The 15,581-nt window shown below is 35.4% G+C and overlaps 1 protein-coding gene across 26 annotated transcripts in view; it reads left to right on the top strand.

Annotated features, from left to right (window-relative positions):
* Positions 1–15,581, top strand: part of LOC123745767 (zinc finger and BTB domain-containing protein 14) — a 191,875-nt gene that overhangs the window by 87,150 nt on the left and 89,144 nt on the right. For 2 of the 26 annotated variants that reach the window (XM_045726666.2, XM_045726659.2), the window contains one exon: positions 6,857–9,765. The exons of 22 other annotated variants lie outside the window; for them this stretch is intronic. In XM_045726666.2, coding sequence (XP_045582622.2) covers positions 6,857–7,285 — 429 coding nt within the window. In that variant the 3' untranslated portion in view covers positions 7,286–9,765. Of the gene's footprint in view, positions 1–4,014; positions 4,091–6,856; positions 9,766–12,892; positions 13,495–15,581 lie in introns of those variants that run through there. 2 more of the 26 variants (XM_069317667.1, XM_045726679.2) reach the window with 2 other exon arrangements.

Here is a 15,581-nt window from a genome sequence, read left to right as displayed (position 1 = left end):
GGATGGGACTATTGGTCAAAGTTCACATGTTGGCACTGCAACCAGAGTGAATACGTACAATACTGTACTGTATTTTGGTACAGTACAGTATTTTGGGCACACAAAATTTAGTAAATCTTGTTTTCTAGATAAATTTAGAAATATAGTTTGAGAGAAAGAAGGATAAGTGTAGCGTAAATTGGAGTAGCTTTTGAAAGAAAAAGACTTGTGACTGAGATTGTTCTTATAAGGCTGCCCATCTTTAAACTTAAAATTAACTAATTAGCTAATGAGGAACTTGTAGCATTAGTATATCAATTTTGGATTCTTGAATGAAAATCAATTACTAAATGCTGTACAGTAATTATAATAATTTAATTAATGTCTGGTATTAAATTGCATTGTTCTTTTGCAGTATATTTTGTGAATCATTAGCAGTTGTGCTCCATGACATTATTGTACATTTAGATTTTAAGAGAAATGGACCTTAATATATTAGAGATGTCAATGGCATTGTTGCAATTAATGTAGGCATATAGCATAATTTGAGATCCAAGTAGCTAATGGGGCATAATTTAAATACACAGGTTATATGGGGTGATGGGCTGATAGTTGGATGAGTGTAATCACCAATGTGTAGTTACAGGATGAGAGCTGTGCTCGCGGTGTCCCGTCTTCCCAGCATTTTTTGTCATGTAACGCTTTGAAATTACTGACGATTTTGGCCTCCACCATCTTCTCACCTAACTTGTTCCAATCGTCTACCACTCTGTTTGCGAAAGTGAATTTTCTTATATTTCTTCGGCATCTTTAGTTAGTTTAAATCTGTGACCTCTTGTTCTTGAAGTTCCAGATCTCAGGAATTCTTCCTTATCAATTTTATCGATTCCTGTTACTATTTTATATGTAGTGATCATATTGCCTCTTTTTTGTTTTCTCTCTTCTAGTTTTGGCATATTTAATTAATGCCTCTACCCTCTCCTCGCAGCCCTTGTCCTTCAGTTCAAGGAGCCACTTAGTGGCATGTCTTTGCACCTTTTCCAGTTTGTTGATATGCTACTTAAGATATAGGCAAAAACTGTTACCAGAGGAACACGTAAAGAACATTGTGCGAGGAGCATAAGGGTCGCTTTCCAACTTCAGATTCTTTTTAATTACATGGATGGTGAGATACTATAGAAATTCATGACTTTTGTGAGACCAAAGTTGGAGTATGCAGAATTTGTATGGTACCCATCTCTCAAGAAACACATCATTAAACTGGAAAAAGTGCAAAGGCATGCTACAAAATGACTTCCGGAACAGTAAAAGAAGAGTTACAAGTAGAGGCTAGAGGCATTAAATATGCAAAAGCTAGAAAATAGAAGAAAAGGGGAGATATGATTACCACTTACAAAATAATAACAGGAATCGACCAAATTGACAGAGGAATTCCTGAAACCAGCAACTTCGAGAACAAGAGGTCACAGATTCAAGCTAAGGAAACAAAGGTGCTGATAAAACAGTAGAAAGTTTTCTTTTGCAAACTGAGTGGTAGACAGTTGGAACAAGTGAAGTGAGAAGGGTAACAAGGAGGCCAAAAGTGTCAGTAGTTTCAAAGCATTATGTGACGAAGAGTACTGGGAAAACAGGTCACCACAAGCATAGCTCTCATCCTGTAATTACACTTACATACATATTATATCCAGCAATATTTTCCATCTTTCAAATGTGGGTAGAGATGAGGTGAAGAAGAGTGTGTGTAGGGTGGGTGGATAGTTAAGGTTAACAGATCATAGTTAACATTATGCAGACTAGACCTGCAACTAATGGAAGAGAAAGAGAATAATGACACAAGGGAGTTGGATAGGATGGATGACAATAAGAATGGGTAAAAGTGATTGGAAATTTATACTCTGAAATTTGTCCATATTTTGATTTCACTCCTAAGAATTATCATTACTGTATTGATACATAACTATGCATTCATTTTATCTTTGAATCTCTAGATCAGTTATTATGTATTTCCAGTTGGGATACTATACTTTTTTCACTTACATTTTCATACGTTACCCACTTAATGACTTATGTGTACAGTAGTTACCGAATGAGTAACGAATGAGTAACGAATCTTTCCAGTACTCTTTCTCATATGACATTTTGTAACTACTCGTAATTTTGGCCTCCACTACCTTTCTGCTTTATTTCAACTAAGTATCTACCACACTGTTTGCAAAAGTGAACATTCTCTTGTTTTTTTTGACAGCTTTGTTTTCTTAGTTTGAGTCTGTGACAGTGGTTAGATGTATGACACTTTATACGATAGCTGAAAGGTCTCAATTTTCGGAGTGTGGAATAAAAGATTTCCCGCCATCCATAAGAACATATCAACAATAATAAATATAACATATAACTTGTATACCCCAAAATATAACATGATTTCTTTGCTTATCAAATTGTCATCTTGAACAAGTCTGTAGCATTAACCCTTCTTGGATGTTTCCATACAAATTCATGAGCACATTGGTAGTACAGTATTACTAACTGATATCCGAATGTATATGTGATGACATTTCCTGCCAAAAATTGAATTCATATTTAATAATTATTTGCCTAAAGTATATAATAAATATGTATCAGTAGTGCCACACCTTAGACAAGAATTTCGTGTAGTACTGCGTGGCAAGGTTTTATGGTGTATGTTTCAGATAAGCATGCCATAAGGCTCTTAGTATACAATTATCACTAGCATTGGGCTTCTAAATATATGAGTTTGTATTTTTAATTTAATATCCATTAAAATGTCTTTTAAGTGCTGTTAATTCATTATTATATTAACTAGCACATTAGTCAATTCTGACATTTCTAATTTCTTAATTTTTGTATTTTTTTATGGTTAATTTCTATGATGTAAATCTTGGAATTCGATGGTAAATTTGTTTCATACATTTGAAAAACTCAGTCATGGTTTGGTAACCAGGTTTCAGAAGGCCATCATTGATGATGAATCCTTAAGTCCAGAGAGCAGCCTTGCAGTCTGTACTCTTATTCTTGCTCTACATAATTCTTCACTCTACATTATCCATCCTCAATTTGAGGCACACTCCATGTCTCCTTCCTGAGTTTTTCTGATAGCAATTTTATTTGTAATACAGTACAGTATGATGTTCTGAACTGTATTGTGAGTGCCTAAAGTAACTAGTGAAATCAAATTGGTCTTTTGAGCCTATTTTCAGCTATGGCTTTTGTTGTATCTTTTGTTTCTTTATAAGGATTTATCTAATAAAACCCCCAAACAATAATGGTAAATAATTTTGTTATTTGAAAATATCCCTAAGTCTTTAACATTTTGATTGTGATAAAACAAGAATGTAGGGTGTGTTGATCTCGCGTATTTCTAAAATTCACCCACACGTTCCTTAATCTTCAAATTCTGTATCTGTGTACAGTATCTAATACTGTTCTGCAAGAATTGTTTGGTGCTTGTTTGTATCAATCACTATCAGAAGATTTAAAAAAAAGTTTGCCAATAAAGATTAGAGGTCCCCGTGGCGCAGTGGTAAGACACTCGCCTGACGCTTCATGAGCACTTAGGCCTTGGTTCGTATTCTGGTTGGGGAGGATTGACTGGATGCCAGTCCTTAACTGTAGCCTCTGTTCACCCAGCAGTGAATGGGTACCTGGTTGTTAAATGACTTGGCAGGGTTGTATTCCAGGAAAAAAATAGGGTTAAGGACCTGCCCAAAATGCTATTTGTGCTAGTGGCTTTACAAGAATGTAACAACTCTTGTGTATATAAATAGATAAATAAATAAAATAAATAATTATGGTGGAAAAGAAAATCATGAGATGGCAAAGAAAATAAAAATGCATCTCAATTTGTACAAATAAGGAAAAAATTTGAATACAGTACCTCCCAAATCTTTTCCATACATCAATTATGGACCTTCAATGTACAGTGTTGGTTGTAAATTAAACACTGGAGAGTTGGATACTGAGGTAATGACTCATACTGTACTTGACATTGTTATCAAGTAAGATTAGCCTTCTCTACAGATGGAGCCGGTCATCGATTGCAGAGACTCTAGCAATACCAGGAGCAGCAAGAGAAGAAAGGCTGATGAACGAAAGGGTGTGACAACTAGGTCTTCCATCATCCATCAGTGTCCCCACTGTGCATATTTTGCAAGTGAACCAAATAAACTAAGGCAGCATGCATTAAAACATGCTGGAGAGAGACCATATTCATGTGGTTATTGCTCATACAAAGCTAAAAGGAGAGATACCTTGAAGCAGCATATTCGGATTCATACTGGAAGAGGAACCTTTTCTTGTTCCCATTGCTCATATACCTGCACTCGTATAAGTACTTGGAAAGCTCATATTTGTAAACACACACCATATGCTTGTATATATTGTTCATATCGTGCAGCCCATAGAAGTAGCTTGAAAGCTCATATTGCTGAGCACAAAAAAGCATACAAGGTTGCATAATTACCTACTGATTCCATATATTCTTATGTAAATGAATGCATAAGATCCAAGCCATTAGAACGTGTACTGTATATCATATTCTCTACCTTTTTTTTTCCTCCAGTAGGGATTCCTTAATTTTTTTAACACTATCGTACTCTTGTATTACAGAGAATGCCTTCATGTATCAACATTAAATTCTTAGCCTTACATATGGTGGCACAAGAAAGGTTTCCTTTTGCAGACGATGAGTCAATAATGTGGCTGAAGATATGAGGACCAAACCACACATCAGAAAGTGAAGAAATGATGATGTTTTGGTCGATCCTGGACCATTATCAAGCTGTGATAATGGTCCAGGACAGACTGAAACAACATCATTTCTTCACTTTCTGATGTGTGGTTTGGTTATCAAGGTTTCATTTCTTATCACACCATGAAGCTCGTTTTTGCAGATTCAATATGGCGAGATGGGAGGGGGGGGGGGCTGAACAGTATTTCCCAACAAATAAGCATAGATGCACAAAATTTCTAATCTTATGGTCTGATACCAGAGAATATTTTCACCTAAGTTGCAAATGCTACTCTGAGGAAGTTTTTAAATACTGTATTGTAGTCAATTATGATTTTTTTATATATTTAGCACAGTACATATATACCCAAGGATGTTTTAAGACATTCTACTAATTTTTTTTTAACTATACATCTTCGCACTCAAATAATTTAAATATAGAATGAGATAAACTAATGTTGACCTCCAGTGCCTACAATCTCAGAACCTGACTTGCAGAATGGCTTAACAAAATGATGAGTTTTACATATTATTCCTGGTAGTACAGTACCTTCCTGTTATATAATGCCCTTTTTTTCTCACCCTCTCTACTAATCCCTTCTTCCATCACCACCACCTAACCTCTCCCTCCTACACTACCTCTTCTTTAATCATTTTAACTGCGCCAGACAGCTGAGTGGACAGCGCTTCGGATTCGTAGTCCTGAGGCTGTGTTCGATCCCCGGTGGAGGTGGAGACAAATGTGCAAAATGTTTCTTTCACCCTGATGCCACTGTTACTTAGCAGTAAATAGGTACCTGGGAGTTAGACAGCTGCTACGGGCTGTTTCCTGGGGGTGTGTAACAAAAAGGAGGCCTGGTCAAGGACCGGGCCTCGGAGACGCTTAGCCCCGAAATAATCTCAAGATAGCCTCAAGATAACAACCTCAAAATTCACCATTATCTCCACCAACTACATCTCCACACCCAACACCACTATTATCTTGATCTTCCTTTATATCCACAACTTAATCACCTCCAGTGCTCATTACACCATCCTGCATGTATTGATCTCTCTCTACGTTAACTCCCTATATTAATTACACTACTTTGTTCATATTCTGTGATGTGCCGGCCTAGGGGATACTTACCTCATTGAAGCATACCTTATTATGTGATTTATAAGTCAGTTTTGTTATGCTGAATTAAAAATTGAAAATAAACATCTTTCTATGTACAATATTTGTTATAGAAAATTGTTACAATATTTGTTATAAAAAATATACTGAAAGAGGTTGTAAGTCCTGTTTAGTAGTCTGCTATCAAAGACTCATAATTTGAATGTAATCAGCTAAATTCAGCTTTTATTATTAATAAATGTTTTAAATTTTCTTGCCATTTAGAATTTTTGTTACAAGATTTTTCATTATGCCTGTTTCACTTTCAGGTATTCTTAATGAATAATGGGAGGGGGGGGGGGAGGGAACTAGTCAGTAGGGATGCATCTTTCTTCTCTGCACTAGCTTTGCTCCTGCTGTTACTGGGCTGCATTAATTTTCCAACACGAACTAATTATGTGCACAATGGTTGAGCACTGCTCATTGTGCCTCTTTTCTTGAACTCTCCTCACACTTTTAGACTGAACCTGATTTGTAATTGGCAGCATTTGGCATGAAAAATTTATTTGCACACGGTTAAAAGTTAAATTTTAATTAGTATTTCATTGGATTTAAGCAATGTGGTTTTAAATTTGAACATATTTCTGTATTCTTTTGGTAACTGCTTTGTTGATGTTGCATTGGTTTGGGTAGTATTTTTGAAATAAAGGGAATACAATTTTGTTTCAAAGAAAGAAAATCATATATATATATATATATATATATATATATATATATATACAGTATACATATATATACATATACATATATATATATAATACAATATATATATAATATACAGTACTGTATCTATAAAATACTTGCCCTTACTGAACTGTTCTTTCTTGTTTAAATGCTGAGTTACACATGTTACAATTTTTGATAAATTTGTCAGGCTTCATGCATACGAGTAGGAAAACACATGCAATAATTGGAAGACATTTGATTATCATTTATTATATAATAACTACTGTAGTAAGATAAAGCCTACTCTACAGATGGACCGGGAGACAAACTCTCAATGGACTGATGGGAGAAGGACCACAGGAGAATGGCAGGGCCTCACCTCATTCAACAAGCTGCATCAGTGTACACACTGTTCATTTAATACAGCTGATATTCACTCCCTTAAAAGGCATAACTTGAAACATACAGGGGAGAAACCATTTTCATGCCCATTTTGCTCTTACAAATCTGCAAGAAAAGATCTTTTAAAGGAGCATATTCATACTCACACTGGAGAAAGGCCTCATGCTTGCCCTTATTGTCCTTACAGTGCTTCACAAAAAAATATTTTGCGAGCTCATATTCGTAGACACACGGGTGAGAAGCCTTATGCATGCCCCTTGTGCTCTTACCGAGCCATTCAGAAGTCAACTTTAAAAGCTCATTTAATGACACACAAGACAAATGACCTTACTGCATAGCACTCTCAGAATGTGTAGAGCATTCACATTGTACAAGTACATTGTAAAAGTACAATGTAAACTAGTATTTGTCAGCAAGTGACTATAATGTGATACTTTTTTATGCAGAATCTACATCGTTGTTACCTAGGTTTCAATAATAGTGTTAAAAAACCAACAGTAGTGCTTAGAACAAACAAATATGTTGTAATTTGACCATCTCTTTTGAACATGAAGTGCTATACAGTATATGTATTTTCCTGTGACAGGATATAAGCATGCAGTAAAAGAAATAATAATAATAATAATAATAATAAAGTATGCATTCAAGAAAGGACTAAGTATGGAAATTCTAAACGCACAGGCAAGGAGAGTAATAAAGATTACAAAACTACACTTGTAAAATTGTTTGAAGGAATAATGTGTGATTACCAAGGTCATGTGTTTGTAATGCAGTACCTGTATAAAAAATGACTTGAAATTGTACCATAAAGAGGAAATGTAGTTCCATCTGATGTAAATTTGTTCTTCTCATAATTACTATGTTATAGTTCTCTGCATTTTTTTTTCTTAAAACTATACACTTTCATTGAAATATCAAAAAATTTATGATGGTGCCAAGAAGATCCTTTTTGTTGTTGGACCATATGGCTCCCTGGTGGCTCCAAAATGTCTACAGGCATACACTGATGCAAGGTGACAATCCCAGTAGTTTTTGTTGAAAAATTATGCCTTCTACAATTTTTTTTATCAGGAATGGCTAGAAATATTTAATTTAGATTTGGATTGTGTTTGCCTTGAATCCATACCATAGACAGTACTATGACAATTTCATTATTGAATTCTCAAGTGGCAAATTCTTGGTAACTGCAGTGAATGGAAGAGGTTTTTGCATTTTGCCTTTATCACAGAATCTTTCCTCACTCCAGTTCAATCAATCAATCTTCCTTCCAATCTTCAGGATTGGTCCAAAATTGAGTTTGTATAAATACTTCATCCAGCCAATGTTCTGACAACCCAACATACCACATACCCCAAACAAACGACATACACATATGCCAACCCATGGTGGACAGGCCACCGAACTTTCAAACCTCCTCTCTCTTCATACCCACACCCTCTTCGAGAATTTCACCTCCCCCATCCTTTCCAAACCCTTTGAACATCAAATCAGAATAAAAAATCAATACTTTTAATTTTTCATCGATCTACCCACTCAACCCTTGGACAAAACTGTAAACATAGTTATCATTATTCAAGGAAGGGGTACATACAGATAAGGGGATATATATCTCCACCTGAATAGGACAAAATTTGCAACAAAGGTTACATGATTTCAGAAGGAAAATGTCTTGCATAACAAAATTTAATTAAATTTGCATGACAGTCACCAAGATACAACAGGAAAAGGAGAATGGGTACAATATATTTTCCTAAACTGTTCCATACAAAAGTCTAGTGTATAAGATGAAAAGAAGTTGGGTTTACTGGAAAGGGAGTTTCAGTCAAAGAGGCCTTAGGCCTGTTCCTAATCTATATGCACTCCCAACTGAAGGGAGGGAGTTCATACAAGGAAATATTTGCAGATGAGCCAAACTATTAAGGGAAGTAAACATTGAGAATGACTATAGTGTGCTGATAATCTCCAGGTGTGGATAAACAAGTGGCTGTTTGAGTTCAACTTCATCTATTGTAATGTAGGAAATTAAGAGAGCAGTAAGAGACAAATTGTAATTTAGTCATAAGGGGAAGGTAACTTCATTCCCCTGATCCTGTAATTGAACAGTCCATGACACTGCATGCACCCCTATCCCCCCTTGTCTCAATTTAATTGCTTATTTTTTATTGACACTGACATTAAACCTTTTGATTTATCTGCCTCTGGGGCTCTACTGTATAAGTAGTGTGTAGTTATTCGTTATCAAAATTTACACTTAAAGCTAAATATAATGCAGTCCTATTCTGTATTGTTTTCATATCTGACTTTTTTGGGAAAAACAAAATAATTTCAACCAAAGGCTCTACTTGTGTACAGAAACATACTTGGTGTGAAGGAAGCGTTTAAATAATAGTGTGTGCATGTGTACTTAAATTTTTATTGTTATTAGTGTTATTGGTTACATCTTTTTTAAATAATGAGAAGCTTTATTATGTGGTTAAAGCAGTTGTATGTTATAGTATGTACAATTTTGGTTTAATTTTCTAGATTTTGGCTTGTCTGCATAATATTTCATGTCAAAATTTTGTTTGTTATTTCCATTCTTAAGACTGAATATCTTACTTGCTATCAGTGTTATTAGTATGTAAATAGGAGCTAAGAAACAAGTGTTACAGTGCAGACGATGAGTGACGCTAACATGGCTGATGATGTGATGACCAAACCACTCACCAGAAAAGGAAGAAATAACATTTTGATCCGGTCTGGACCATTATCAAAATTTGTGTAATAGAAAGAGTGTTGCAGTGTTTCTTTTAGTGTGTTAATAAAAGCCAATTCAGAAGTGTCTTATTCATTTCAGACCAGAATGTATAACATATAAGAATGTGTTAAGGAATACAACACTGATTATCAATGCAAAACATATACACGTATCAACAGACGTCGTATTCCAAGGAAAACGCTGTACACCAGTTCAAATTTTATGATGAATTTGGCGTCATATACCAAAAAAAATGTATTCTAGGGCAGTCGTAAACCAAGTTACCACTGAACTAATATCCTTCAAGTAATGTGGACATGATGCAACATCTAATCTTAATATTTTCCAAAAAATGGTCGTGGAAGGCTAGATCCTGAAAAAATGTAATATGTAGTTGCAAATTTCTTAACCTTTAATGTGCTGAAAAATAAAAATTACTCATAAAATGTTACATACTGATGCAAAAAAAGTAAGGAAAATGCAAGAAAAAAAATTGCAAATACTGTATATAAATCTGTTACGGGTTTGTGTACATTGGGAGGAAGCTGGGCAGAGGGATCACTGGAGTTGTGGACATGTTGATAATCAGATTGCTAAGACGTCTGATGTTGAAATTAGATGTTTTTATGTTCACTGTTTAACTTTTGTTAATACACAATGTGTGGTATAACTCATTTTATGTGCTCATAAGTGACAAAAACAGCCATTAATAACTAAATTCATTATGTTGGGGGACAAGCAGACAGAGTGTATTCATACATGTTAGGCTTATATCAAGACACCCTTCCCCCCCAGGTTGAAATACTGACCCCGTCCAGGATGCAACCCCTCAAGAAGCTGACCAACTCCTAAGTACTGTACCTACTTACTGCTAGATAAACAGGTGCATTAGGTTATAAGAAATGTGCCCAACCATTTCTGTTCTGCTCGGGATTTGAACCCGGAATTCTCGATTGTTAGTCGGGAAGGAACCCGACTGTACTACTGGGACCCGGGATTGAGTACTATATACCAGTATATGGTTTACTGTGTAATATATATATCTGTATGGCATGTAAATTTTTCCTGGCACAACTCAAAGATGTGTTGCAGCTACACTGTATTCTGCCTTATAACATTGACTGGAAATAGGTTCAAACGCTGGTGGGGAACGACCTAATTGTGATTTGATAATACAGTAATTACAGACCACTTATACACATTAACTTCATCACATAATTAGGAATTAAAAACAATGGCAAAATAATTTCATTGGTTTTGATTAATAAATTACATACATTGTAATCTGAAAAAAATTATATTGTGCTCAGAAATTATATAAAATATTTTTGACCTTTGAAAGTTTAAACTGTTCTTATGTTTCCAAGTTAATAAGTGTTATTATTTCCCCTCAAACTTTACTCTGAGTTTTGCCCTAGGCATCTTAGGGAAGACGTCTTGAATGTGCCTGAAGGCTGCCGACCCCTTATCTAGAGCTGTAATACATTGTTTCATGAGTCAGCAGCTTTCAGGTATGTACCTTGGAGACGTCTTCCCTAAGCTGTCTCAGGCAAAGGTCAAGGCAGAGTTTTCGGGGAATATTAACCATTTTCTTTATGTACTTAGGCATAAGGCATAAGCAATTAAGAAATATTACGTCTCGGGAACAAAAATATAAAAATATATACTATATCTGCATTACAGTATATAAAAGTTAGCAGTAGTTATCTTGAGATGATTTTGGGGCTTTAGTGTCCCCGCGGCCTGGTCTTCGACCAGGCCTCCAGCCCCAGGAAGCAGCCCGTGACAGCTGACTAACACCCAGGTACCTATTTTACTGCTAGGTAACAGGGGCATAGGGTGAAAGAAACTCTGCCCCTTGTTTCTCGCCGGCGCCCGGGATCGATCCCGGGACCACAGGATCACAAGTCCAGCGTGCTGTTCACTCGGCCGACCGGCTCCCCGGTCTCATAGTGTCTCATAGTTGTGTAATATATCTGCTTCTTACTGTTATCACACTCTCACATGCTTTCCCTTCAACCACCACCAGCATCTTCTTTCATTCCCCCCCCCCCTCCTCCCATTCCCCCTCATTCAACGACAACAACCCAATTTAATAATAAAAAAGTTTATTCATAAATGGTTGTACATTTATAATTGAGTTGGTTTACACAAAATTTACTCACGTTATTTACATAGAGAAAGTCATAATTGTAGTATAAATTCAACAATCATAATTATACTATATACCTGTAATCTTTAATTCAGATTTAGTATATGTGTCAGTGATTCATACAAATCATTCTATTTTCTCCACTGGAAATTTGTCAGCATGGTTTATTTATGCATTATCATTATCATTTAAGTTCATGATTTCATTAGATTTTTAAAAACTCTTTAAGTACTGCAACTGAGTGCTTAAGCATACCAACTTGCTAATCCATTGACTGCAAGATCACTTTTCCATTTTTTATATTGTAATTAAATTTTAGGTAGCTTTAGCATCTGTATACTGTATTCAGTGATTTTTCATAAGCAATTTGTTCATATACAGAAATAAATTGGGGAGATACACTTATACATGTACAGTACTTTCTTTCTTAATTCATAGTAGTGGCTCCAGGCCCACAGACATGGTCTCATTGGTGATGGGCATGGAACAGTTCCAGTGTTTTCATAATCATATAATTCCTTGACCAAGCCACACACTAGAAAGTGAAGGGACGATGACGTTTCGAATGGTCCAGGACGGACCGAAACGTCGTCGTCCCTTCACTTTCTAGTGTGTGGTGCGTCCCTTCACTTTCTAGTGTGTCGACATATTTCAGCCTCGTTATTGTGATTGCTCGTCTACATATAATTCCTTCACTCCTCAATTACAGTATATCAAATTTATTTAACTTGCTGGTTTTATAAGAATTTACTGTTTTTTTACATTTGATTTATATAGTAGTTTTCCTGTAAGCTAACTACGTAGTTTATTTTTATCTCAATAGCCAACTTGGTATGTGACTAATACAGTACAAATGTAGAATTCTTCAAGAATTCTCTGGCATAACTTGTTCCATATCTGAAATTTAATGCAAATAACTGCAGCTTTATACTCTGAAAACTCTGAAATTTAAGAAAATACCCAATGGAAAAGTAAATAATTTTTGTAATATAACTGGAATAAAATCAGGATATTCCTTGAATTTCAATGTGAAGTAAGACGCCACCTCCTCGACAGATGGAGCGGGAGACTATTGCAAAGTGGACTGATGGAAGAAGGATGTCAGGTGAAGGACAAGGTCTCAGCTCTGTCGGCAAGGTGCACCAGTGTCCTCACTGTGCCTACAGCACTACTACTAGCCATGCTCTCAAGCGACATGTTTTTCAGCACACTGGCGAGAAACCCTTTTCATGTCCTTATTGTATGTACAGTACTACACGAAATGTAATTCTCCAGGAGCATATTAATACTCATACTGGGGAGAGGCCATATTCCTGTCCATATTGTAGTTATAAAGCATCTCATAAGATTGTATTAAAAAATCATATACGCAGACATACAGGGGAAAAACCTTATGCCTGTACAATGTGTCCATATCGAGCAGCACAGAAATGTGCTCTTAAGTCTCATTTACGTACACACACAGTTTAAAATATTCAACCTAGTAAAAATTTACATTTATGTCATAGTTTCTATATAATTGAAAGCTGCAAAGTTCTGCTTCTTCAAAATCTGTGTCAAGATAAAACATGGACAGTACTCACACTGTTTTTTTTTATGTTATAGCCAGTGTTTGACAACTACCCCTTTAATCAAAGCCTAATTAAAAAATTACATTTTATATGCAGTATAAGTTTGCTTATTACAGTTAAGAAAATAAACATTATATGTTATTTAAATACAGTGCAGTATTATTTAGCTTCCCACTCAATTTTAGTTTTATGCAAATGCTAGAGTAGAAATTACACTGTTATTTCTAATGGCAGTCCAAAATTTCTTGTGCATTTAAAGTGCAGTATTATGTATTAGTGTTTAGATAATTTGAACAGTGTGAGACTATAAAAAGAAAGACTATTGTTCTTAGTCACCTATGGAAGCATCTTGTATATTGTGCTGTAATGGGATAAAGATGGTTTAGTTAATTCAATTATTATACTACATAGCATTTTTTATTTTAAATTATGCCTAACCACCACATTGAATTTCCATCTAAAGAAGTCCAGTCTCGATAACTATTTAGATGTCTTGGATGATATCATACAGAGGCCACATGTAGTACAATATAAAACTATTTTAACATAAAGCAAAATCTAAAATAAAATCTGGTGTTTAATTAGGTAAATATAATATGTACTGTACAATCCATTTTGGAAGAATGTAGAATTTCTAAAAAAAATATACTATATTCAATTAAATTTTAAGACCCTGATTCTAGGAACTAAATTCTTAATCCTTCCTGTTGATAGTTTAATTTAAAATGGTAGTTGAAAATTCACTTGTCACCAGCTATTTCAGCTATGCTATGGTAATTCCTTTGATCAATAGTGATCTCTGGTAATTGCCTACCTATCTGGGAATAAATTCCCATGTCAGTACCCTCCGTAACACCCAGTACCGTATATCTGACTAACATCTGTTATCTTCGATAAATCCTACACTACACACAAGCATGCTAGTGACCATTAACATCACACAACTATATAAACAATTTTGAATTAACTAAGCAATGAATATTTATTTGGTTTTGAGATGGTAGATTACAATACTGTATAGAATAATGTTACAAGAAATAAGCAACACCAAGCGTGTACTGTACCGGATGAGAGCTACGCTCGTGGTGTCCCGTCTTCCCAGCACTCTTTGTCATATAACGCTTTGAAACTACTGATGGTCTTGGCCTCCACCACCTCACCTAACGTGTTCCAACCGTCTATCACTCTGTTTGCGAAAGTGAATTTTCTTATATTTCTTCGGCATCTGTGTTTAGTTAGTTTAAATCTATGACCTCTTGTTTTTGAAGTTCCAGGTCTCAGGAAATCTTCCCTATCAATTTTATCAATTCCTGTTACTATTTTGTACGTAGTGATCATATCACCTCTTTTCCTTCTGTCTTCTAGTTTTGGCATATTTAATGCCTCTAACCTCTCCTCGTAGCTCTTGTCCTTCAGTTCTGGGAGCCACTTAGTGGCATGTCTTTGCACCTTTTCCAGTTTTTTGATGTGCTTCTTTAGATATGGGCACCATACAACTGCTGTATATTCCAGCTTTGGTCTAACAAAAGTCGTGATTTTTTTTTTTTTAATATTTCGCCATCTATGTATTTGAAAGCAATTCTGAAGTTAGAAAGTGTGGCATAGGCCCCTCGCACAATGTTCTTAATGTGATCCTCAGTTGATAGTTTTCTATCTAGAACTACCCCTAGATCTCTTTCTTTATCAGACCTCTTTAAAGATTTCTCACATAATTTATAGGTTGCATGGGGTATGTTCTCCTATTCCACATTCCATAACATGGCATTTATTTACTTTAAATTCCATTTGCCATGTGGTGCTCCATATACAGTACTTATTCTGTCCAGGTCTTCTTGAAGGGTATGTGTGTAATTACCTAAGTGTAGTTACAGGATGAGAGCTACGCTCACAATGTCTCGTCTTCCCAACACTATTTGTTATATAATGTTTGAAACTCTTGGTGGTTTTGGAATATACCACCACCTCACTTGTTCCAATCATTAACCACTCTGCCTGCAGAAGAGAGAACACTAATATTTTTTTGAAAGCTTTGTTTCCTTACCTTGGGTATGTGACCATGTTTTATATAGTTACACTGTCTTAACATTTTCTTTTGATAAATTATCTATGACCTCTTGTTCTTGAAGATGCAGGTTTCAAGAATTCTTCTTTCTCAATTTTGTTGATTCCTGTTA

The sequence above is a fragment of the Procambarus clarkii genome, chromosome 88 (assembly GCF_040958095.1).
Source record: "Procambarus clarkii isolate CNS0578487 chromosome 88, FALCON_Pclarkii_2.0, whole genome shotgun sequence".
Classification (NCBI taxonomy): domain Eukaryota; kingdom Metazoa; phylum Arthropoda; class Malacostraca; order Decapoda; family Cambaridae; genus Procambarus; species Procambarus clarkii.
The sequence above is the reverse complement of the archived record's forward strand: the minus strand, read 5'-3'. Positions and strand labels throughout refer to the sequence as shown.